The 26,861-nt window shown below is 40.4% G+C and overlaps 1 protein-coding gene across 3 annotated transcripts in view; it reads left to right on the top strand.

The window, feature by feature from the left end:
• Positions 1-26,861, top strand: part of Uxs1 (UDP-glucuronate decarboxylase 1) — an 82,492-nt gene that overhangs the window by 13,938 nt on the left and 41,693 nt on the right. For 2 of the 3 annotated variants that reach the window (XM_055607807.1, XM_055607826.1), the window contains exons 2-5: positions 6,508-6,535; positions 8,190-8,253; positions 8,570-8,613; positions 22,299-22,359. In XM_055607807.1, coding sequence (XP_055463782.1) covers positions 6,508-6,535; positions 8,190-8,253; positions 8,570-8,613; positions 22,299-22,359 — 197 coding nt within the window. The remainder of the gene's footprint in view (positions 1-6,507; positions 6,536-8,189; positions 8,254-8,569; positions 8,614-22,298; positions 22,360-26,861) is intronic. The other variant, XM_055607816.1, reaches the window with a different exon arrangement.

Below are 26,861 nucleotides of genomic sequence, written 5' to 3'. Positions count from 1 at the left end.
CTCCCTCCCTCCCTCCCTCCCTCCCTCCCTCCCTCCCTCCCCCTCCCTTCCTTCCTCCTTCATTCCTCAATTTCCATTTCAAAAGAAAATCTAGAGAGATACTGCTCCTTTTGTAGGGGAGGTGTATTTTCATTCTTTGAGAGATAATATTGCCACATGTCCTTAAGGTCATCCTACATCTGTTTAACCAGCAAAAGCCAGAGGAAAGTGTGGTTGCATTTCCTGAACCGCCCAGGCCTCTGTTGGTGTCTGAGGCACCTTGGATAGGGTAGAGGAGAGTTTATACTCCTTATCACTTAATACTTATCTCTTGACATTTGCAAAATCAACTCTTTGTTGTTTGTTTTAGAATGAGCCCTCGTAGCCCAGAAACTTGCTATATAGCCTGACTGACCACAAATTCATGGTCCTTCTGCCTCAGCCTCTGCCTGGCTTTTCAAAGTAGTTTTGCTTTTTGGAGATGAAAAGTTGGTAGATGTGTTCCTTTCTATTTTTTCCTACTGTCTTCACCAAATTTGATGTTGTTCTCTAAATTTTCAAATGTAAAGACTTGGGATATGTATTTGTTAAGAGGAGATTCCACAGACTAGAATTTTGAGTGTGATGCAGGAGGGAAATATGCCTGAGATGGACGGGTGTCCTGTTGCAGATTTCAGGAATGATGAGGTTCTGTGGCAGAGATTTGCACACATTGACCAATTCTAGCTCTGAGAATTAGTCACGTAACTGTTATAATGCTCATTCCCAGTAAGCTTTTTCTCTGAGTGCAAAGTTAAGTTGGACAGTCTGGGAGCCAGACTCCTAGTGTTAAGGGCAGTTTGCAGCTGGGATAGAAAGGTTCTGGGCTTATGAAAATTTTACATACACTTCTGAGATTTTGTTTTAGTTTACAATGTCAACATTCAATTAACCCAGGACACGTGGAAAGTCTCTTCCCCTTCTAGCTAATCCAGTTGCCTACCCTGTAGGCGTCTGCATGAGTCACCCAGGTAGCTTTCTTTGCATTTTGTGTCTCTAAAAACCTTTAGGTACTTTTAATGTGCTGATGGCTTTAGTTCTGTGATTTGCCATCTTTCTGTATGGAGGAAAACTTTCCATGAAGAGCACATCTCATTCATCTGATGGTTGCACAGAACTTAGATGGATGTATACCCTCCTGTATCCTCATTTAAATGGAAAGAAACCTTTGCATGAGTGGAGCATGAGAGTTCTGCTTCTGCAAACTAGTTCTTACAGTGTTCAGGACTAATAATGAAACCATAGCTTAAAGCCTGCCTTTGGTTCCAGTTTCAGCTGTTTTAAGGTTCTTTTTTTAAAATTTTATTTATTTTTATTTTATGTGCATTGGTATTTTATCTGCATGTATGTCTGTGTGAGAGTATAGGATATTGGAGTTATAGACAGTTGTGAGCTGCCATGTGGGTGCTGGGAATTAAACCCGGGTTCTCTAGAAGAACAGTCAGTGCTCTTAACCACTGATCCATCTCTCCAGTCCTGTATTAAGGTTCTTATTACCATCTGTAATAGTTTGAGTTCTCTAGAAACCCCCCCCCACTATAATTATAAAATGAGTCTATCAAATCAGCTTAATCAATACTCTGGAAATAGTAATAACAGCTGCATCATACCATAGAAGATCAAGAACTTGGTATTTACTTAGTTCAAAAGGCTGATGCCCCAGCAGTCCCACCAAAGATATCTTTGATACCAAAGATCTGGAGGATTCCTGGAAAGTCACTGGTCCTCAACCCACATTGGCAGGCAGGAAATGCCAGTTCTAATATCTGAGAAGGAATCATCAGCAACAAGGTAGTTTAATTGGATAGTAAGAGGCAAGGCCAACTGAGCAAAAGGCAAATGATTTATTTTTCCATGGCTTCTTTACCTACCTGAAGATGCTGCCCACATTTGGTGTGTGTCTTCCCACATCAATCAAAGGCAATCAAGACACTTTCTCAATTGATACTCTGCTCAGACTTGTGGGAACTTGATATTTAAAAGCAGTCATCATACCAGGTTCATTCTTTGCTAGTTCAGTTTTCATTGTGTAACCTACATTGTTTATGTGCAGGTAGTTCAGACCTGTACATATGTGTCCTCCCTATGCAAGTGAGGGTTCTACAAGTGAACAGATGAAGGACCCTAAAAGAACATCTTAGGGGCCAGTCATTTGGGATCATGGAATGCCAGAAGTAGAGGAAGAAAGGATTGGTGGGCCTTTGTGAAGAGAATATTAGGTGTTGTGTGATACCCTGGAGATGAGGCCAGAGAAGTGGTGGCAGAGCCTTATGACAGAGGGTTCGTCCAACAGCTTGCTTAGGAATAGGGGCATAGGAGTTCTGGGGTATACCTGTGTGGTAAGGAATGCCCCTCATAGTCTGGGGCATTTGAACACTTGGTCCTCAGTTGGAGATACTGTTTGGGGAATTTAGGTGATGTAATCCTGTTAGAGGAATTGTGTCATTAGAAAGACTTATGCTGCTTCTATTTTGCTTTCTCTCCTTGATGTTTATAGAAAAGGATGTGAACTCTCAGCATTCTGTTCCTGATAACATGCTTGTCTCTTCCCCCACCTTTATGGACTCTTATTATTCTGGACTTGTAATTCCAAATAAACCCTTTGTTCTGTAAGTTGTTTTAGCTATAGTACTTCGTCATAGCAACAGAAAAGTAACCTGAATTTGGAGGGAACATTGGGCTGCAGTGGTCATGCAGGACCTTGCTTTGCTAAGTACAGGGGAGTGGTTTCACATAATTAGCTGCCCCAGATCCTGCACAGTCTAGTGTCTGGGTAGCAACAGAAGGAACCTCAGAGTCCCAGGTTCTCCTTCCCTCAGGAATAGCTGGAACTCTGAGATCGATGTACATGCACAAGACTCCCGATCACAACAGGGATGTGGGAAAGAGTTTTTCCACGGTAGTTCTTTTTAATGAGATTGCTGGTATCAGGCGGCAGCAGAAACTTGGGAGTTCTAAAGCTGGAGGTGATACCAAAGTGTTGCAGCCCTTTGGTTAAGCCAGTTTGCTAACAGCAGAGGGTGTTGGCCTGGTCGTAACTTAAGGATGGGTGGTAAGTGGTTCTCAGTGGTCGAACTTCAACTAAGGCAGCTATGGCTGCCTGGCTGGAAGCTAAAACCGGGCTTCTAGTGCCAAATCTTTCAAAAGGAGGCGAGCTCTTTTTTCTCCAGAATAAATGGCAAGTCTCAGACAATCGTTGGTGAAATAGATGGTGATGGCCTGTTAATTTCATGTAAAATAAGGCCTTACAAACTTTGGGCAGTGGGAAGAATTTCAGAAGTGAATGTTTGATTTCCTGGGGCTAGGAGTGCCAGGATACTTCATTTACAGGTAGCAGCACAGTCCTATTATAAGGAGGGGAACTTGGTACTTAATTATCCTATGGGCAGTGAGGGGTGGGGGAAGAACTCTAGGTATAGTTAGAGGTATGGAAAAAGGTCATTAGCTGAAAGCTAAGGTACCAAGACATCTCATTGGCATGGGGAGGGTATTTTAAGGAATTTCCAGGTGGACATTGAACGGGTTTCTTATTGGGAAAGGGTTTTGTCCTGGTAATCTCCCTGGAGGGCTATGTGACACTCCTTAGAGGATCTGTGGTTTCCCCAGATTAGCCAGAGGGGAGGGAACCCAACTGAGGTTGGGAAGGGAGTCTGTCATTTAGCACCAAGCTCAGGGCCTTCCAGTAATGCCAGACTTCTACCTTAACAGCAGGGTCTATTAGAGAGACTCATTTGTGTTGAGACACTGTTAGCTAGAGGATGGATTATGTAAGTGTGATGGAAGAAATCAGAAGGTACTCTGAGTTAGGGAGGCTGCTAATACAGTGGTAGTTAAAGCATGAATTTTGAAAGGATATTCAAACCATAGCAGTAGGACTTCATGATGTAAGCCTAGGAGGTGTGAGCCACTGGTAAGGCTGTTGCTTTTGATGAAGGAGATGCTACAGATGGGTTGGTTGGAATGAATACAGCTCATACCTGCTTCTGTTTCAGAGCTGGAACTGATGTCTGAATATCTGTGGGTTAAAGGAGGTGATAGACCCAGCTCTACTCTGATTCAGGCTATTTCACCACTTAACTATTATTACATTGAATCATGGCCTTTGTGGGTTAGGAATTCACAAGGGGGTGATAATGTCTAGGGCTTTGCTCAGATTAGTCAGGTAGCCACTGGGAAGACTCACCAGCGCATGGCTTCTTGGCAGCTCTAGAGCAACACAATCAGCACTGGCTGACAGTGTGTTCACTTATTCCCCATCCATCCTTCTTCCATGGTGACTTAGGGCCCCCAGACTGACTGTCTTAGCAGGTAAGGCAGCACCAGGCTGCTTGTGTCCAGATTTAGAAGTCACTTCTGTTGTCCTTGTAGTGGAAGCAGCATAAAGCCCCATGGAGTTCAGAGAGGGGACACAGAGCCACCCACCCTTGGAACAAGTATTATAAATGCAGTGTTGGAGTCTCTGAGATGGTTTGAATGAGAATAGGCCCCACCCCATAGGCTTATATATTTGAATACTTAGTCCCCAGCTTGATGGAATTGTTTGGGAAGGATTAGGAAGTGTGGCCTTGTTGGAGCAGGTTTGTCACCTAGGGTATTGAGGTTTAAGAGCTCACCAGTTAGCATTTTTTCTCTTTACTTGTGGATCAGATGTAAACTCCTAGCCACTGCTCCAGCACCATGCCTGCCTGCCTACTGCCATTCTCCCTGCTGTGAAGGTCATGGACTCAGCCTCTAAAACTCTAAGCCTCCCCATTAAATGTTTTCCTTTGTAAGTTGCTGTGTTGAATTGAATAAAAATAGATCCCCAAAGGCTCATATATTTGACTGTTTAGTTACCAGGGATTAGAACTCTTTGAAAGGATTAGAAGTGTAGGCACCGGTTTTAAAACTATCTTATTTGTGGTTCCTTAATGCCCTTCCTCCCTTCTAGCTCCCCACCACCCCCAGGTAGGAGAGAAGGAAGGTTAGTAGGGACAGGGGATATAGACCTCTTTAGACTTAGTTCTGGCTGGTTAGGATCATCAGGTTCTTTGGGAAAATACTGATCTCAGTTTTCAGGATATTCAGCAGTCTAGCAGAACCAGCAGCCTTCTTACTCTGTCCATCTCTCTTGGAGCATTCCTCAAAGTGTCTCTTCCAAGTGTCCTCCTGTAGCCTCTCTTGCCTGTGATATTTATGCCCTTTAAGCGTCCTCAGAGTTAAACTATCTCCAGCTGGCAAAGACCATGCTCCTCTCCAAGCCACACCAGGCGTTTATCTTCTGTGGACAAACTAAAAGCTACTCCATATCTCACACTTGGGATTAAAACAAAAACCTGTTTACATAACATAACTGAGTTTTAAAGAAATCACAACTTCTACTACATAGAAGGATTAGGAAGGTATGGCATTGTTGGAGGAAGTATGTCACTGAGGGTGGGCTTTGGGGTTTCAAGAGCCCATTCTTGCTCTTTCTCTCTGCTTGCAGATTAGGATGTAACTCAGCTACATGCTACCCACAATGAAAATAATGGACTAAACCACTGAATCTAAGCAGTCCCCCAATTAAATACTTTCTTTTATAAAAGTTGTCTTGGTCATGGAGTCTCTTCATAGCAATAGAATAGTGACTAAGATAGTCTCTTTGTATAAAAACACAGTGGCACCATAAAGCTTTGCCAGGAGTATTTGCATGCCCTTGAGATGTCTTGGGAAGGGAACTGAATTCTAAATACAATGTTCATTTGTTTCTTACCCTTGCAGCTTGAAGATAATTTTGTACAATATTCTAAGTAATTTTCAGCATTAAATTGAATTTTATAGTATAGAATTTACTGATTATAGTAGTATCATGCCAAGATTCAAAGTTTTTGATTTGGGCACATTTCAGATACTGGATTTTGAATTAGGGATTCTCAACATTTTTATGTGTTTAGATCCTGTATGGTAAGATGTCATTGTTGGGTCAAGACTAATTCTGTGCAGTTACTAAAGGCAAATGTGCTCAGGGACCTGGTAGATAATCTTCCTGTTAGGTTCCTAAGACCAGAGAGAAAGAAAGCTGATAGGTACCTATTGTAGAAGAAGGAGGGTAAGTGCTGAAAGGATGAACTCCTGCCTGGTATGATTTCAGGCCCCAGTGAGCTTCTCTGGGCTCTGGCTGCATCAATATGCAGCATGCACAGGGAGAACTTCAGTTGAACCCCACAACTTTATTTTTATTTTATTCTTTAATTTAAGGAATGAGGAATGAGTTTTTCTTCAAAGCATATCCTAGAGTTCCAAATATCAGAGCTACAAGAATCCATGGGAATTTTATTTTTTAATTTTTATAGTCTTGATTTTTCTGAAAACAGAGTATATGTTTTATTGTCTCTGTGAATCCTAATTTTTTTTTTCAGTGAACTTTGAAAGCATTTAAAAATTAAATTTTGATCAGTTGGAATCCCTGAATGTTACAAATTTAAATACTGATTTTTTTTTTTTTTTCCTTTCTCCTTTCTCTTGCAGCTGTTTGGGGCAACTTTGTTAACATGAGGTAATTGTTTTTAATTGCTTGGGCATTATGGTTGGGTTTTATAGACTCAGTTATAACTCAGTTGGATCATGAGTTAATTGAATGTTTTTTTATGAAGCTATATTATGCTGTTCACACATTTGGCTGTTTCGTTTCTTCTGTGTGTGTTCCCAAAGGATGCAGCTGATTTTAGAGTTTACCCTGGAGAAGATCAGATGGTCACTCTGTGTTGGTTGCCTCCACTCTCCTCCTCCCATACGTGCACACAGTCGACACCCTATTTACTACTTATATGTAAAGAGCATTCTGGGTAGCTTGAGTGGGAAGATAGGGCCTTTTGTACAAATCAGAAAAATGTTGTAGAGAAATCATGAATGCCTTTTTGCCTCAGGGAGCCAGCTACAGATTGAGTCTTCTTTATCTCCAAAATGCTTGGGAACAGAAGTGTTTCGATTTTAAAGGGGTTTTATTTATTTTCTTTTTCATATTTTGTAATATTTATGCATGTATAATGAAATTATGTGGGATAGGACCCATGTTTAAATACAGGATTCACTTGTGTTTCTTACACATATATAACCTGAAGGCAACTTTAGAGGTATTTTTGGTGAGCCTGTGTTTTGACCCTGACCTGTCACTTGAGGTCAGCTGTGGAATATTTTTGTTGGTGCTTATCCTGTTTCAGATTTCAGGGTTTCTGGGGTTTAGAGGTTTTATCTGTACTTCCTTCCTGCCTGGGATTAAAGCTTGTAGGACCCTCTTGTTTGAGTGTGCCAATGTTTTGTTGTTCCTATTTTTTGCTTGTTTTGGGGACACAGTATTACAATGTAGTAAGACTAACTGTGTAACCCAGATTGTGTCAAGCTCATGATCCTCTTGCCTCACCTTCCTAAGTGCTAGGATTATAACCATTCATTACCAAACTGGTTTTTAATTTTTGTTTTTTAATAAGTGGGAAAGATACTTGTAAAGATCTATGGTACAAGTAAGAATTCTTGTATACCAAGTTTAAAAAAAATAACACTTAAAAATCAGCTGAAGAGTAAAAAGCATTCATTGTGCAAGCAGATTTGCTCTATAGAGCAGTTTTCTATTCAAGAAAACATTTGCTCCACTTTGTTATCTCCTAGTATCAGGATATGGAAGAGTAGCACTGCTGTTTGTGATGGGGAAGTTGGCATTGGGATCTTCAAGCTGTGCACAAAAAACAAGCTGGCTTTCCAAGCCCCCAGCAGCCTCCTGTGGAATTGGTTTTACAAGGCAGGTGGGGCTATGTTGATCTGATTCCCACTGACAGTGTGTGTCCCCTAATGAAGGCGATTGTGTGTGCATAGGTAGGGTACTCATTTAAAGGTACTCTGTTTTTACTTGGTATAATTCTATTTTGTATGATATCCCTGTGAAAGCACAGTAGGCAAGCACAGACTCCTATAGACATTCTATGTCCTGCATCTTAAAATTTCTTGTTGGGTATAACATGGAAGTGAGATTATTTAGTTTAATAAAAACAACCTGTGGGATAAAACCACTTGTTCATAGACCCGAGGCAATTCCTTCACACTGTCTTATGGTCAGCCAGTACTTGAACAAGACAGGCAGAGGGTCTATAAGTAAGATTTGCTTTGGGGTAACATCTTGAAGGCACAAAGTCATTCAACTGATCTCAGTTCTGTAGCTTTCTGCTCAACAGGTCTATCCAGGAAAATGGTGAACTAAAGATCGAAAGCAAGATTGAAGAGGTTAGTTTATCTTCTGTTTTGTTCTGTTTCATTTGTATATCTGTCAATCTCCCTTGCTTTGTGATCCTATTCAGTGCTTCTGAAATGCAAACACTGTTCTGTTCCATAGTAAGGAGACTTTCTGCTTGTCAGTCTGTAGACCATGTGCCCTATTAAAAATCTGTTTTGCTTATGCTGTGTGACTCTCCAGTGTTAAGCTATGACCCTCCAGTGTCATATAAGCTATGACCCTCCACTGTGACCCTCCAGTGTTAAGCTATGACAAAAGTAATGGAAAGCCCATTTGCTTTAAAATTGATTTTTGTTCTTGTTCCAGATTGTTGAACCATTAAGAGAGAAAATCAGAGATTTGGAAAAAAGGTATGCTTATTTACATTTTTTGTTTTGACTTGAAAAAGAATGTCTTACATGTGACAGGAAATATTGGTGTCTAGAATGTTCATCTCTGTTGAATTCATTATACAGAAAAGTTACATATGATATAAAAAATTCTCAAGAGAGATCTTTTCCTTCTGTAAGAAGCTAAGTTTTAAAATTAGAATATAGTGGTGGTTGTTTAGAGACAGGGTCTGTCTGTGTTGTCCAGACTCTCCTGGAGCACACTGCAGTCCTTCTGATTAGGTCTTCTGAATGCTGGGATTACAAGTGTATACTACACACCAGGTCCTGGATATGGTGTTTTAAAAGATTTTTTTTTAAAAATCCTTTGTTGTTAAGGACTATTTCTGTGAAAGCAAATAGATTTCCTTTAGGAAAATAAAAGGGAAATTTTGTTTGTTTGCTACTTGTTTGAAGTTAATTTTTACTATGACCTTTAGGGCTGGGAAGATATTTCAGTGGATAAAGTACTTATTCTGTAAGAGTGGGGACTGGAGTAAGGAACCCCAAAACCCACATGAAAGTTCTATAAATGTGCTGCTCCTGCAATGCTGGTGATATAGTTGATTCTCCTGTACAGTTATTTTGATTTTTGTAGAATAAATTTTCCCGTGATTAGCGTCCTCCCTCCCTTCTTGTCCCTACCCCACCATCTCTCACTTTTTTGCTGCTCGTTTTTTGGTAATGCACTGAATTCAGTTAGTGATGCCTGCTGGAATGTTGACTGATTTTGCTGGCCTGATCTTGTGCAGATAACCATAGCTGATGTGAGCTCATGTGGCCATGTTTTGTCCCCAAAATAGCATTACTTCCCATCCTTTAGCTCTTAGAGTCTTTCTACCACCTCTATAATCCCAATGAGCCATGGGGGTAGGTACATGAGTTAACACAGCTGAGCACTAAACAGTCACTTTTTCTTAGCACTTTGATTTTGAGTCTGTGCATTAACTACTGCCAACTGCAAACAAAGGTGACTCTGGCCAAGCCTAAGATAAGCACTAATCTAAGGACATATATATCAATATGTCCATGAGGTGGTTTAACATTATATGTATATAGTAAATCAACAGTTGTTCCTTTCTGGAACTTGGCCCAGCCTCAGCCTTTTGACCAGGTTTACAGTACCAGACTTGAAGTCCTTCCTGTGGAGTGGGTTTTAATCCAATCTGAAATCAGTTGGCTATCCCATAACCTTTATACCACTATTACACTAGTGGGTACATCTTATTGGTGGTTGGTACTTGGCATTCTGGTTTTACCAGTGGGTAAGGCCATGCATGACCTTTTCCCCCTAGTGGCTAGCACAATGCCTTTGTCTCTGTAAAAGCTAGCCAACAAGGAGGAAGTTATCAGGTCAGTTGTAGCTTGATTTCTGAGTGTTCAGTGTATTATATCTGTAGTGACAGAGTCTTGGCACCTGATTATGGTGCAGTGGTGATAGCTTTTATTATTTTGGGTGCTATGGGGTCTTTCTCTTCAATAATACATAGGTATTGAGATTTTAATTAAGAATCTGTGTCTTCTAGGAACGTCTTGCAGGGTTCATGTATTAGTTTGAGGTTGTTGTGATAGAAACACCATTATCACAGCGACTTAGAAAATGAAGAGTTTATCTGGGCTTATGGTTTCAGAGGGATGAGTCTATGATGGCAACAGGTGGCAGGCCTAGCAGCGAGAACAGAAGCTGAGAACTTATGTCTTAAACCTCAGTCAGGAGCAGAGGCTGGGGAGAAAGAGAAAGAGAGAAATAGAAATGGTGTTAGTCTTTTAACTGTATGAGTTTTTTTTTTCTTTCTTTTTTTTTTTTTTTTTAGTGACATACCTCCTCCAGCTAGGCCATACTACCTAAGCCTTCATAAACAGCACCAACAACTGGGAACCAAGAATTAATATGTGGGACATTTCTCATTCAAACCATTGTATTCCACTCCCTTCCTTCCATAATGCAAAATACATTTTGTTGAACTTCAAAGGTTCCTGTAGTCTTTTACAGTCAAAACACTGTTAAAAAGGTCAAACTCTCTTCTGCGACTCCATATAGTATCTTAATTGCAACCACTTATAAAAATAAAAAAATAAATTATTCCTAACATATAATGGCACTTAATATGCATTACTGTTTTAAAATGAGGAATGAGGGCATAGTGAGGAAATACTGGAGTAAGCAATACCATCAGGGCAAGTTCCGTATCCTGTAGCTCTATGGGACTTTAATTTTAAAGGGCTTAGATGGCTGTACCCCTCCAACTTTGGCACAATTTTCGAGCTGCTTCAACTTTACGTATGCCACTTTCCTTGGCAGATACCTCATGGCTCTGTCATCTCCAATATCTTGTGTTTTGCAACACAACCCACATTTCCTAGGTTTTACAGCTTCACACAGTGACTTTTCAGGGCCTTTGCACAGGGACTTTCCTGACATATGTTGCCTGGCCGTGGAGGCTCTCTGAAACCAAGGTGGATGATCCTACAACCTCTTCACTTTTGCATTCTTGATGTCTCTAAAGACAGGACATTATGGACAACACTATCAAGTTCAGCTGCCCCTTGGGATGGACCCTGACCCCCTGGGACCACATTAGCATCAACTTAAAATTTTTTTTTTATTAAATTTTTATTTTTTTATATTAATTACAGTTTATTTACTTTGAATCCCAGCTGTAGCCCCATCCCTCATTCCCACCCAATCCCACCCTCCCTCCCTCCCTCCCTCCTTCCTTTCTTCCCTGCCCCCTTCTAAGTCCACTGAGAGGGGAGGTCCTTCTCTCCTTCCATCTGACCGTAGCTTATCAGGTCTCTTCAGGACTGGCTGCAATGTCCTCTGTGGCCTAGCAAGGCTGCTCCTTTCTTGGGGGTGGGGAGGTCAAAGAAGCAGCCACTGAGTTCATGCTAGTCCCCGCTCCCCTCACTAGGGAACCCACCTGGATACTGAGCTGCTATGGGTTTCATCCTAGCAGGGGTTCTATGTTATATCCATGCATGATCCTTGGTTGAAGAATCAGTCTCAGGAAAGACCCCTGTGTCCAGATATATTTGGTCCTTGTGGAGCTCCTGTCCTCTCCAGGTCTTACTAGTTCCCCCTTCTTTCATATGATTCCCTACACTCTGCCTAAGGTTTAGTTATGAGTCTCAGCATCTGCTTTGATACACTGCTAGGTAGAGTCTTTCAGAGGCCCTCTGTGGTAGGATCCTGTCTTTTTACTTGTTTTCTCCTACTTCCAGTGTCCATCCCATTTGTCTAAGTGAGGATTGATCATCTTACCCAGGCCCTCTTTCTTGTTTAGCTTCCTCAGATGTGTGTGTCTTTCTGCTTCTAGAATACCTCACTGGGGATGATCTTTTCCAGTTCCCACCATTTACCTGCAAGTTTCATGATTTCCTTGTTTTTTATCGCTGAGTAATATTCCACTGTGTAGAGGTACCACAGTTTCTGTATCCATTCCTCAACTGAGAGGCATCTGGGCTGTTTCCAACTTCTGGCTATTACAAATAAAGCTGCTACAAACATGGTTGAGCAGATGTCCTTGTTGTATACTTGAGCGTCTTTTGGATATATGCCTAGCAGTGGTATAGCTGGATCCTGAGGAAGCGCTATTCCTAATTGTCTGAGAAAGCATCAGATTGATTTCCAAAGTGGTTGTACAAGTTTACATTCCCACCAGCAATGGAGGAGGGTTCCCCTTTCTCCACATCCTCTCCAGCATGTGTTGTTACTTGAGTTTTTGATCTTAGCCATTCTGATGGGTGTAAAGTGAAATCTCAGGGTCGTTTTGATTTACATCTCCCTGATGTCTAAGGATGTTGAACATACGTTTAAATGTTTCTCTGCCATTCGACATTTCTCTATTGATAATTCTCTGTTTAGCTCTGTACCCCATTTTTTAACTGGATTGCTTGATTTGTTGCTTTTTAACTTCTTTAGTTCTTTATATATTCTGGATATCAGCCCTCTGTCAGATATAGGGTTGGTGAAGATCCTTTCCCAGTCTGTAGGTAGTCTTTTGTTCTGATAACAAGTGTCTTTTGCTTTACAGAAGTTTTTCAGTTTCATGAGGTCCCATTTATTCATTGTTGCTCTTAGAGCCTGTGTTGTTGGTGTTCTGTTCAGGAAGTTTTCTCCCGTTCCAATGAGGTCAAGGCTCTTCCCCACTTTTTCTTCTAACTGATTTAATGGGTCGGATTTTATGTTGAGGTCTTTGATCCACTTGGACTTTAGTTTTGTGCAGGATGATAAATATGGATCTATTTGTATTTTTCTACATGTAGACATCCAGTTAGACCAGCACCATTTGTTGAAGATGCTTTTTCCATTGTATGGATTTGGCATCTTTGTCAAAGATCAGGTGTCCATAAATGTGTGGGTTTATTTCTGGGTCTTCTATTTGATTCCATTGATCCACCATTCTGTTTCTATGCCAGTACCATGCAGTTTTTAAAACTGTTGCTCTATAGTACAACTTAAGATCAGGGATGGAGATACCTCCAGAAGATCTTTTATTGTAGAGGATTGTTTTAGCAATTCTGGGTTTCTTGTTATTCCATATGAAGTTGAGAATTTTTCTTTCAAGGTCTGTAAAGAATTGTGTTGATAATTTGATGGGAATTGCATTGAATCTATAGATTGCTTTTGGTAAGATGGCCATTTTACTATGTTAATCCTGCCAAGCCATGAGCATGGGAGATCTTTCCATCTTCTGATATCTTCTTCTAATTCTTTCTTCAGAGACTTGAAATTTTTTTCATACAAGTCTTTGACTTGCTTGGTTAGGGTCACACCAAGGTACTTTATGTCATTTGTGGCTATTGTGAAGGGTGTTGTTTCCCTACTTTCTTTCTCAGCCCTTTTGTCTTTTGTATACAGGAGGGCTACTGATTGTTTTTTTTTTTTTTTGAGTTAATTTTGTATCCAGCCACCTTGCTGAAGGTGTTTATCAGCTGTAGGAGTTCCCTGGTAGAATTTTTGGGGTCACTCAAGTATATTATCATATTATCTGCAAATAGTGATACTTTGACTTCTTCCTTTCCAATTTGTATCTTCTTGATCTCCTTCAATTGTCTTATTGCTCTAGCAAGGACTTCCAGAACTATGTTGAAATGATATGGAGAGAGTGGGCAGCTTTGCCTTGTCCCTGATTTCAGTGGGATTGCTTTAAGTTTCTCTCCATTGAGTTTGATGTTGGCTATAGGCTTGCTGTATAGTGCCTTTACTATGTTTAGGTTTGTGCCTTATATCCCTGATCTCTCCAATACTTTAAACATGAATGGATGTTGGATTTTGTCAAATGCTTTTTCGGCATCTAAGGAGATGATCATGTGTTTTTTTTTTCTTTCAGTTTGTTAATATGGTGGATCACATTGATGGATTTCTGTATATTGAACTACCCCTGCATACCTGGGATGAAGCCTACTTGGTCATAGTGGATGATATCTTTGATGTGTTCTTGTATTTGGTTTGCAAATATTTTGTTGAGTATTGTTGCATCAATGTTCATAAGGGAGATTGGCCTGAAATTCTCTTTCTTTGTTGGGTCTTTGTGAGGTTTAGATACCAAGGTGACTGTGGCTTCATAGAATGAGTTTGATAGTGTTCCTTCTATTTCTATTTTATGGAATAGTTTGAAGAGAACTGGAATTAGCTCTTCTTTGAAGGTCAGATAGAATTCTGTGCTAAAACCATCTAGCCCTGGGCTTTTTTTGAATGGGAGACTTTTGATGACCGCTTCTATTTCCTTAGGGGACATAGGACTATTTAATTTATTTACCTGGTCTTGATGCAGCTTTGGTAAGTGGAATCAATCAAGAAAATTATCCATTTCATTTAGATTTTCAAATTTTGTGGCATATAGACTTAATTACAGTTTATTCACTTTGTATCCCCACTATAGCTCCCTCTCTCCTCCCCTCCCAATCCCACCTTCCCTCCCCCTTCTCCACCAATGTCCCTCCCCAAGTCTACTGATAGGGGAGGTCCTCATCTCCTTCCTTCTGATCCTAGTCTATCAGGTCTTATCAGTAGTGGCCTGGTAAGCCTGCTCACCCCTCAGGGGGAGGTGATCAAAGAACAGGCCAATCAGTTCATGTTAGAGACAGTCCCTGTCCCCATTACAATGGAGACCACTTGGATACTGAACTGCTATAGGCTACCTCTGTGCAGGGATTCCAAGCCATCTCCATGAGTGGTCCTTGGTTGGAACATCAGTCTCAGAAATGCAGGGAAAGTTCAATACACAAAACAATGGAAATGTAAACTGTAGTATAAAATGTAAACTAAAGAAATAGACTTGAGGACAGAGATCACATGGTCATAGATGGGAAAAAAAGCCTTTTGACATTATCCAACATCCCTTCATATTAAAAGTCCTGCAGAAACGCAGAACAGAAGGACCATATTTCAATGAAATAAAGACTAAACATGCAACAAATAGCTTGCAATGAATGGGGAAACTCAAAGCATTCCCTTCAATCCAGAAAAGGGGTGTCCACTTTCTCTACTCTTATTCAATATAGTATTGGTAATCTTAGCTAGAACAATAAGACAAGAGAAGTCGAAAAAAGGGAAACAAATAGGAAAGAGAGAAGTCAAAGTCTCTGTATTGGCAGATGATATTACTGTAAGATAAGAGACCCTAAAGACTCTACCAGAAAACTCTCAAAACTGATAAACACTTTCAAGCAAAGGCAGGATACAATCAAAAACTCAGTAATGTTCCTACATATACAATGACAAATACACTGAGAAAGAAATCAGGGAAACTAACCAAAAAAAACCTTAGAATAAACCTAACAAGTGATGTGGGAATACCCTGATGACAAGAACTTTAAACTGAAGAAATTGAGAAAGCCACTAAAAGATGGAAAGACCTTTCATGCACAAGATTAATACTGTGAGCATAGCTATTCTTACCAAAAGCAATCTTATAGATTCTATTCAAACCTATCAAAATTCCAATGACATTCTTCACAGAATTGGAGTGGGGGTCTTGAAATGCATATGGAAGCAGTCACACTACAGAGCCATAGTAATAAAAACAACATGGTACTGGAACAAAAACAAACACATAAACCAATGGAATAGAATCAAGGATCTTGATATAAGACCACAAAAGTACAACTTCGTAATTTTTAATAAAGGTGACAAAAATGCACACTAGAGAAAGAGAACATTTTTATCAAACAGACCTAGGAAAGCTGGATATCTACATGTAGAAGAATGAAAATAGATCCTTAACTCACCCTAACCCAAAAATAAACTGACCATTATAGTCAGCACTTGGAAGACAATAGTGCTGAGAGTCATGCAGACTGTGAAAGCCTAGTTCAAGAGGCTTCAGAGAAGAACAATTTTAGCAACTGGGTTAAAGACTTTTTGTGATACTGTGGCAAAGAATGTGATACCTTTCTATCTTTGTCCTAAGAACTTCACTGTGGTAAATTTAAGAGATAGACTTATTTCTTTGGCAAAGGACAAGCCCTTTCAAGATAGCCCTATATAGATTCTGCGGCATAGTTATTAGTAATCACTCTTATGCAAATCTACAATAAAAAAGAGCAAATAGGACAAAATACAAACTGTATAGTTTTCAGAGAAAAGGGACACTGGCAAGCTTAAAACAGTACAGCTAAGACTTTGTGGAAGAGAGGTTGCAATTGTTAAAGAGATTAGTGACTCAAGGGAGAAGCTTGATTTGAACTGAAACATGGAAAAGGGTACACCCAGGGTGAAAACCCAGCCAGCTAAACTTAAAAAAAAAAAAAAAAAAATTAAAAAAAGCTTAAGGTGTTTTCTGCTCCTGAAAGGCAACTGCAATAAAAAAATCTGATGCTAACAATAAATAAATGGGACCTCATGAAACTGAAAAGCTTCTGTAAAGCAAAAGACACTAGTTATCAGAACAAAAGACTATCTACAGACTGGGAAAGGATCTTCACCAACCCTATATCTGACAGAGGGCTGATATCCAGAATATATAAAGAACTAAAGAAGTTAAAAAGCAACAAATCAAGCAATCCAGTTAAAAAATGGGGTACAGAGCTAAACAGAGAATTATCAATAGAGAAATGTCGAATGGCAGAGAAACATTTAAACGTATGTTCAACATCCTTAGACATCAGGGAGATGTAAATCAAAACGACCCTGAGATTTCACTTTACACCCATCAGAATGGCTAAGATCAAAAACTCAAGTAACAACACATGCTGGAGAGGATGTGGAGAAAGGGGAACCCTCCTCCATTGCTGGTGGGAATGTAAACTTGTACAACCACTTTGGAAATCAATCTGGTGCTTTCTCAGACAATTAGGAATAGCGCTTCCTCAGGATCCAGCTATACCACTGCTAGGCATATATCCAAAAGACGCTCAAGTATACAACAAGGACATCTGCTCAACCATGTTTGTAGCAGCTTTATTTGTAATAGCCAGAAGTTGGAAACAGCCCAGATGCCTCTCAGTTGAGGAATGGATACAGAAACTGTGGTACCTCTACACAGTGGAATATTACTCAGCGATAAAAAACAAGGAAATCATGAAACTTGCAGGTAAATGGTGGGAACTGGAAAAGATCATCCTCAGTGAGGTATTCTAGAAGCAGAAAGACACACAGGGTATATACTCACTTATAAGTGGATACTAGACCTATAAGATAGGAGAAACATAATAAAATCTGTGCACCTAAGGAAGCTAATCAGGAAGAAGGACTCTGGGTAATATGCTCAATCCCCATTCAGAAAGGCAAAGAGGATGGACAACGGAGGAGGGAGAAAACAGGGAACAGGACAGGATCCTACCACAGAGGGCCTCTGAAAGGCTCTATCTTGCAGGGTATCAAAGCAGATGCTCAGACTTATAGCCAAACTTTGGGCAGAGTACAGGGAATCTTAAGAAAGAAGTGGGAGATAGTAACACCTGGAAAGGATAGGAGCTCCACAAGGACAGTGACAGATCCGAAAAGTCGGCACAGGAGTCTTTTCTGATAGTGATACTCCAGCCAAGGACCACTAATAGAGATGGCCTGGAACCCCTGCAGAGAGGTAGCCCATGGCAATTCAGTGTCCAAGTGGGTTCCATAGTAATAGGAACAGGGACTGTCTCTGACGTGAACTGATTGGCCTGCTCTTTGATCACCTCCCTTTGAGGGGCGAAGAGCCTTACCAGGTCACATAAGAAGACAATGCAGCTACTACTGATGAGACCTGATAGACTAGGATCAGAGGGAAGAGGAAGAGGACCTCCCTCTTCAGTGGACTGGGAGAGGGACATGAGTGGGGAAGAGGGAGAGTGGGATTGGGAGGGGAGGAGGGAGGGAGATACAGGGGGGGATACAAAGTGAATAAACTGTAATTAATAAAAATAAAATGAAAAGAAAATGAAAAAAAAAACTTCATTGAAAAAGAATTGATGAAATATGAATTATTTTCCTAATAGATAAACTTGTGTTATTATTTTGATTTAGCTAATAAAATTTTTTGTGATTTCATAAGCAAAATAAAATAAAATAAAATAAAAGGAAAGTAGAAACTGAAGTTGTGTATGGTAGCAGCTATAACTTTAACCTTTTTCTAGGTCCGTGTCTGGAAACACCAATAGGAGGTTGCTGAAAAGTGTTGCAAAACCATGAGAGCAGTGTGCTGAGAATCAAGTCTGCAGAGGGCCAAAATGGCATGAGCATTGAACTTAGATTAGTTGTTCTCAACTTGTGGGTCATGACCCTTGGAGAAGGTGTCAAATGACCCTTTCACAGGGGTAGCCCAAGACCATCAGGTTTTTATGTTATGAGAAAAATTGCAGTTATGAAGTAGCAATGAAAATAATTTTATGATTGGGGGTTACCACAACATGAACTGTGTTAATGGGTCTCAGCATTAGGAAACATAGTCTGCATATTGATTTCTTGCTAAAAGAGTCTGCTTTCCTTGGTAAGTGAGGCCTGAGGGAAGAACCTCCTTTCTGCACAGTCTCACAATATAGCTCATGTTGTCCTGAGTCTGCACATTGGTTCCCATTTATTCAGACTGATTTTTCAGTCATTCTTGGTGTTTGATGTAGTTCTAATACTTTGCATAGAAATGAAATCCTTACATGTTCCAAATATAAGGTGATATAGCATTGCGTAAAACCTAGTACTTAAGTCATCTATAATAACCTGCTTTGGCCAATGAGCATGCTATGCAACAGCAACCACACAGGGAGGAGGGACCTCTAAGAGAGGACTTTGAGAGAGGACTTTGCCATGTTTTACCAGACCATGTCAGGGGCCTCAGGTATCTGAAATCCAGCCCATCCTCCAAATTTGGGGTTTTAAGAATCTTTGAGGGAACTTTCTCCCCTAATTTAGGGTTGGTCAGTTTAAATAATGACAGGAAATTGATAGACCCACAATTTTGGGGTAAACATAGCCTGATCCCCATCTTAAACTTGAGCTTATCAAACAAGTCTACTGCAGAGGGACCCTACTAGAGGGGGAAAAGTCTCACCAGGCCTTCAGGCCTTTATCTCAGGTCAGGAGTATGAGGAAGTCCAGAAGTTTGACATCTTTGTTATCTATTTGTGGCCCCTCTTATGTGTCTGCCTATCTGGATAGTCTCTCAGAAGTATAATGGGAAACGTATGGGTTTTGTGTAAGTATTAGTCTTTTGAGAGATGAGAGTGAAACTCCTGGGTTGGGTTTGTAGCTCAGCAGTATAGAGAGCTAGGCTAAGATGCTGGCAGCCCTGCGTTTGATCCCCAGGACGTTTGAAAAATAACAGCAAAGTGGAGTAGGTCTTGAAGAAGAAGAGGGAAGGAACCATCAAGTCCAGTTCTGTATGTATTTTTTTCTGGTGTAGTAGAGGTTGTGTTTCTGCATTTTGTTGCTTCTAGCTTGTAGCTTCCTTCACCATCACCTCTTTGCCTAGAGGGTGGGAAAAGAAAGTACCTGACTTTTATATATCCAGCTCTCACATGCCTAAGTCAAGTAGGTCATCTGTCCAGTTTTTCCAGGTCTTCTAACATAACCTCCTCTGCCATAGGCCTTTGCTTCCCACAGCACTGAGAACATTCCATATGTGTTGGCTCTGAGCAGTACATGCCAAAACACAGTCTGATTGAGATGGCCACTGTTGTCCCTGGATGAAGCAGGAGCTGTTGAGCTGTATAGAGCTGCCTGGCAGCTTGCTTGGAGGCCACAGAGCTGAGAGTCCAGGGTTGCCATCCTTGTCTTCATTAGCCCTTCTGTTTGCTTATGTTTATAGTGTGTAGGGGAGCTTGCCCTTTTGAGAACAGGGAAACTCTTCCTAAGGAAATTCTGTACTGTGAAAGAAAGATCTCTGCTCCATTTTAGTCTCCCTGCCTACCTGCTCTCAGGGAACAGGCCCTGTGTAATGATTGTGATGTTCTGTTCAGTTCATTCCCATGTGCTCTGTGTACCAGCTCTGTTGCATGCTGGGGACATGCACATTACAGGCAGCCTCATTCCTCCCCTGTTAATAACTACAAAGCTGTACACAGATTTATTTAAAGTACTCTGCTCCTAGCAGCATTAGTAAGAGTGAGCATTTAAGTCTACATTCATCTCCTTCGGCTGTTTTCTATGCTAATTATGTTGTTCTGCTTCTGGGATGTCAGTGTGCACTGGGGACCCATGGAGTCTGCAGGGCAGGAGGGCATTAGAAGAACAAATGGCAGATAGTAGGTACAGATTCCTGGACACTGTGGCAGGGACTCTGGTGAGAAAGGAACTGCAGAAACTTTAGAGTAGAAGACAGTTTTATCCTGTTTCTTCATTGTCTTGAAAGTCATCTTTCACATGGATCTGTGACTTCATAATGCTCTTGTGCTCTATTTTGTGTGTGTGTGTGTGTGTGTGTGTATGTGTGAGAGAGAGTGAGGATTGAACTCAATGTCTTTCCATGTTTTATTATTCTTTTTTTAATTTTTATTATTAGTTACATTTTATTAACTCTATTCCGGCTGTATCCTGCTCCCTCATTCCCTCTCAATCCCACCCTCCTTCCCTCATCTCCTCCCTGCCCCTTTCCAAGTCCACTGACTGGGGAGGACCTCCTCCCCTTTCATCTGACCCTGTTTTATCAGGCATCTTCAGGACTGGCTGCAAAGTCCTCCTCTGTGGCCTAGCAGGACTTCTCCTCCCTTGAGGGGTAGGGAATTCAAAGAGCCTGTTACTGAGTTCCTGTCAGAAATAGTCCCTGTTCCCCTTACTAGGGAAAACCAATTGGTTACTGAGCTACCACAGGCTGCAGCCGAGCAGAGGTTCTAGGTTATATCTATACATGGTCCTTGGTGGAGTATCAATCTCAGAAAAGACCCCTGTGCCCAGATATATTTGTTCCTTGTGGAGTTCCTATCCTCTCCACGTCATACTAACTCCCCCTTCTTTCATGTGATTCCCTGCACTCTGCCGAAGGTTTGGTTATGAGTCTTAGTATCTGCTTTGCTACACTGCTAGGTATAGTCTTTCAGAGGCCCTCTGCGGTAGGCTCCTGTCCTGTTACTTGTTTTCTCCTACGTCCAATGTACATCCCATTTGTCTTTTTAAGTGAGGATTGATCATCTTCCACAGCTTTTTATTTCTGATTTTGGAGAAGGCAGTATTTCACTGTCAGGCTAGCCTGGAACTCTTGATTCTTCTGCCTCTAACTCCCCAGGCTGAGAATTATTTTGTGTGGCCCCACCATATTTAGTGTATTCCATACTTTGACCTGGCTGAGTACAGGTAGTGCTTCTCTTCTGTTGCTGCTAGCCAGCAGCTCCTTTTACCTTCAGTCTGAGTCTCCAGTTAGAACCTTAGTCAAAACAGGGAGAGGTAAGGAATGTCTTGAACTAGAACTAGCCAGTGTGCTCGGTTCCTCTATGGAGGAGAAAAGTGGGATCCTTGCTTTCATCTGAGAGAAGATGGAAAAAATACTCACCTGAGATGTTTTCTTTAACAAAAAGATATATAATTTTTTTAAATACTTTTTTATTTTTAAATAATTTTATACATTCACTTGTATCCCAGCTGTAGCCTTCTCCCTCTTGCCCTCCCAATCCTCCCCTCCCTCCCTCATCTCCTCCCTGCCCCCTTCTAAGTCCACTGAGAGGGGAGGTCCTTCTCTCTTTCCATCTGACCCTAGCTTATCAGGTATCTTCAGGATGGCTGCAATGTCCTTATCTGTGGCCTAGTAAGGCTGCTCCTCCCGGGGGCGGGAGAGAGCTCAATGAGCCAGTCATTGATTTCATGTCAGAAACAATTCCTGTCCCCTTTACTAGGGAACCTGCTTGGATACTGAGCTACCGTGGGCTATGTTTGAGCAGGGGTTATAGGTTATATCCATGCATGGTCCTTGGTTGGAAAAACATTCTCAGAGAAGACCCCTGTGCCCAGATATATTTGGACCTTGTGGGGCTCCTGTCCCCTTTAGGTCATACTAACTCCTCCTTTCTTCAAGATATATAATTTTAAACAAAGTGTCCCTTTATCAAAGTAGCAAACAAAATCAAAGCTGTTTGTTGCAGCATGTAGGGATGACATACACTTTGGTGGAGTGATGCCGTTTCCTGCATGATTTGTCAAGCCAGGCTTTATCCACAGGATTCTGAGGAGTGTTCCCCTGTGCCATCTGTACAGAGCCTGGGGAGTGACCTGGGAACCATAGTGGCTGACTTTTCTTTTGAATCTCTTCATGTTATAGTTTCACCCAGAAATACCCACCGGTCAAGTTTTTATCAGAAAAGGACCGGAAAAGGATTTTGGTAAGTTGCATGTAAGGTTTACATTTATAATATTAAAAAAAAAATTCTTTATGTTGAGATTTCTATGCTATCAAATTCTACCTCCTCAAATATCCAATTCAGTGTTATATATTTTGTTTGCATTGTTTTAATGGCATCACATGCTGACAAGAAACCTTGTACCAGGGCTTTACCTCCTTCAATTTTTTTATGTCAATGAAATGATGATGTACTATGCCTACTTGTGTCTGGCTTCTTTCACTGAGAATAATGTTTCCAGTGTTATTCCACTACCTTCCTCTTCATGGCTGAACAATATTCTGTTGTATGGATGTGCCATATCTTGTTTGTCCATTTCTCAGTTGATGGGCGTTGGAGCTGTTTTTACTCTGAAGCTATTGTGTTGCTGTGAACATACATGATGTGTAGGCATTTGGCTTCTTTCTTGTGTACTCAGGGATAAAGGGAATCCACATTGAAAAATTAAACTATCTATAGTCAAATGTGACCATGATCTTATATTTATAAACCTCAAAAGAATCCTCCAAAATAGAATTTTTAGAACTAACCAAAGAGTTCAAGATTAAAGGATATAGTTTATGTGGGAATCCTTGAAACTTCACACCTGCAGCTTTTAAATTTTTCTGATTCTTGGACCACATTAGTCAATATCCTGGGGACTTCACTGACTATGAAGCTCCATGTTAAATATTAACTCAAGCTCTCCAGGAGAAAAGCTGTATCTTATTATTTTGTGGGAAACTACATAGAGATTTTTACTGTTATGCTTTCTTAAAGTCCATCTTTATTGGGAAATCAGTCACATGTCATTCACTGTTTGTTTAAAGTGTAATTCATTGGTTTCTATTGTAGTTGCAGACTAACAAAGCCAGTCCAATTTACTATGGTCATGATGCCTTAGAGTCACCATATGGCAGCCTTGGGCAACTGCTTACCTTTCTGTCTGTGTAAGTCTGCCAGTCAGTTTCATCACATGGATAGATAGGGTGATGCCACATTTGTCTGGTTGTGATAGGTCCTTTCACTTAGCATAATGTTTTCAAGGTTTATTCATGATGTATTAGTACTAGTCTTGGGCTTATTGGCTGTTTTTTTTTTTTTTTTTTTATCTTTGGACACTTTTTAAAAAAGTTGATTGTTTTCCTTCTTATCACAGGATCATAATAGTGTTCTTTGTATATGTCTGTAGGTTCTTTACCACATTTTTTTCTCATGTTGTTTTCTCATTTTTTGAGTTGTCTTTTCACTTACTTGATGTTGGTATTAAAGCACTAAAGATTTATTATGTTGGTGCATTATGAAAATTCTAACCAGCAAAGAATCAATCATGTACTTGGAGAGATGGGAGAACTCTTTTTGTGTGGGCTGTAACTCAAGCTAATGCTTTGGAAAAGTCCAGCACCCTCCACAATTTCTTGCAGCCAGATAACAGTGTGGCCACCTGAGGGTAGTCTCTTTAGTCCTCTGTCTACCAAAAGGAATTTTTCTCACAGTTAAGCATGTTTACAGGAGCAGAAATGACAGAAACAGACATTTTGCTAGAAGATGTTTTAAAGTTAGCAATAAATGCACACACAAAAATGCAAGCAGTTGTAAAGGGCACAGACTTGGCAGGTAGCAATATGAACTTTATCCAGATAACTGGACAGAGAAGGAGAGATAGGTCATCTGTCTTTCAGGCAGTTTCTGGCAAGTGTTTTTCTTCTCCAGATAAGAAGTAGGGGCTTTACCTAGGAGGTAGATATCAGCACACCAATATAACTTACTTTATTATTATTATTTTTTTAAACATTCTACTTTTACACAACCCTATAGTTTTTAGGCAAGAATTTCTACTAAATTATTATAATATAGAGTAGTAATTTGACTTTGTCAGATCCATATATAAGGTAGGTATATGTGTGTGTGTTTTCATATTCAGGCTAATTTTGTTTATTTTTTACTTTTGTTGCTTGTACTTTACTGGTATGTTCAGAAGTCATTGTCTAAATTTAAAGTCACAAGTGTCTTTCTATAAGAGTCTTCTAAATTTGGGTCTTGAATTTAGGTCTGTATAATTGTGTAAAGAGAGACTATGACTGTTCCAAGGTATAGTTGAGGGGAAGGTTTTTATTCTAAATGAGGGAGGGCACAGCCATAGACATCTGAAAGAGTCCAGAGAAGGAAGAGAAAGTAGCAGAATATGGCAGGAGAGTGAATGGAGCCGTGAGAGGAAAGATAAGGAAGAAAATAAGAGAAGAGAGGATGAGCAAAAGAGGGCACATGGCCAAAATGGCAGGATTATATAGGAACAAGAAGCTTGGAGAAGGGAAGCCCATGAGCTGAACACATTTAGGGTACGGAGTGGGGGGAGAAGTTCTGAGAGGAGCTATAGGTTCTGAGTGAATCTGGAGTCCAGCGAACACTTTGATCTGCTAATGGGAACTATAGTTAGACATTTTTCCTAGTTTCTTTTTGGCCTGACAATTGTATTTTGTGTGCATGTGCACACACACATTTGTTTCCAAGATGTTTTGGCTATTCTGGATCTTTAAAAATCGTTAAAAATTTGGCTATTCTACATTTCCTTAAAAATTTGGGGTCAACTTGTTAAATCTTCCAAAGAACCTATCTATGATTCTGGTGGAGACTTTTAAATCTATATATTACTTTGGACTATTTTGCCATCTTTTGTTTTTGTTTTTTGAAAAAGGGTTTTTCTGTGTAGCCTTGGCTGTCCTGGGCTCTCTTTGTAGAGCATGCTGGCCTTGAACTCAAAGATCCGCTTGTCTCTGCCTCCCCAAATGCTGGGATCAAAGGTGTGTGCCACCACACCATTCCATCTTGCCATCTTAACATTAGGCTGTGTTATCCTTGATGGGATTATGGGTGTCTTTCTGCTGTTTCTGGTCTTGTTCAGAGTACCAGTAGTAAGGTCTGTTCTTCTAGTCTATTGCCATGTGTCTGACTGATCAGTCTGCAGTTGTATGATTGTGTTGATGAAATATCCATTACACATATAATTTTCATGACACAGAGTAAGTAGTTTTTGATGATCAGAAATGTCTTAGCTTGTGGTTATAGGGACTGGGGTCCTGCATATGGCTAGGTTGCTATGTCACATAGTGGCAAAAGTAGAGGGCAAGGGAAGCCAGAGGCTGACTGCTTTTATATGGACCCCCACTCCCACAATGGTGGCAGTAATGCACCATTAGGGCAGACCCCTAATGGCCTTAGGCTCCACCTCCCATCACTGTTGCCTTTTGAATGAATTTCTGATAAGGGGACTTTGGTGGACTCAAAGGATAGCCACACTGGGATAGTACCATGTGGTCTTACAGATTTTCTTTCTTTATACCTTACTGTAACAAATGTACTTAGAATTTTTTATTCATCTGCCATCTTATAGGTTACACAAATTTCAATATTATGTGGTGCCTGTGTCTAGCTATATTGTTGCTAAAACCTAAGGCCTTTTGCATAATGGTCAAAGCCTTAGATACAGAAGAAGTTTGCCTGGAAACTTATTTTTGTTGATATGCTGGGCAGCATAAGTTACATGCTCACTTTGAACAAGGCTATTTGTGTTGCCCATTAGTACCAGAAGAGCAAAAAGTACATGCAGGTTGAGATGAGCTGTTAAGTTCAGAGCCATGCTTTGGTTCTGTGTTGATCTTTCTGGGGAAGCTTTGTAAAGGCTGAACTTCCACTAGTGTTGTTTGCATTTAAAATAGTTGTCTAATGAAATAAATTTATAATTATAAAAGTATAACTATGTAGGTATGTTATAAAAACCCTCATGTATTTTCACTAGAGTGGAATTGCTTAAGAGGGAAACAAAAGGAATCTAGTGCACATTAGCCCACGTTGCACAAGGTGCCTCCAAGAGTTGCCTGCTGAGGCTGTGGGAATGTTAGAAGTAGGTGTTTATAGTTTAGTCAGCTCTGTCTTTCTTTCCTTGTATGTCTCCAGGTCTGTTGGCTGCAGAGATACTAGAACACTACAGAGGCACTCACATCAGAAGTATTTGCACAGTGATGTGTACAGTGTCAGTCAAAACAGTGAAAGTTTGTAATCACGGACTAATCTCTTGGAAAATGTAACAGGGTGAAACAAATTAAAATTTGCTTATAGTCTTAGCTACTCTGAAAGCTGAGTCAGTAAAGTAATCAATTCAAGACCACAAAGTGACTTTAGGCAATGTAGCAAGACCCTGTCTCAATAGTGAAAAGAAAAACAGCAAATAAAAGATGACCAGGGATTTGGGTATGGCTCTGGGGCAGAGTATTTGCTTGGCATGTGTGAGGTCCTGGATTCAACTCCCAGAACCACCCGAAAGAGTAAGTTAAATGAGATCTTGTCCCCTGAGTCAAGTGCTAGAATGTATTACATTTGAATCAGACATTTTCCCAGAAAATCCTTATAGGTAGAATATAAATATATTGCTGTAACAAAATTCTTGAAGCTGGGCACTATATAATAATAATAATAATAATAATAATAATAATAATAATAATAATAAT

The sequence above is a fragment of the Psammomys obesus genome, unplaced genomic scaffold (genome assembly GCF_907164565.1).
Source record: "Psammomys obesus unplaced genomic scaffold, mPsaObe1.curated_primary_1811, whole genome shotgun sequence".
NCBI classification, from domain to species: Eukaryota; Metazoa; Chordata; class Mammalia; order Rodentia; family Muridae; genus Psammomys; species Psammomys obesus.
The sequence above is the reverse complement of the archived record's forward strand: the minus strand, read 5'-3'. Positions and strand labels throughout refer to the sequence as shown.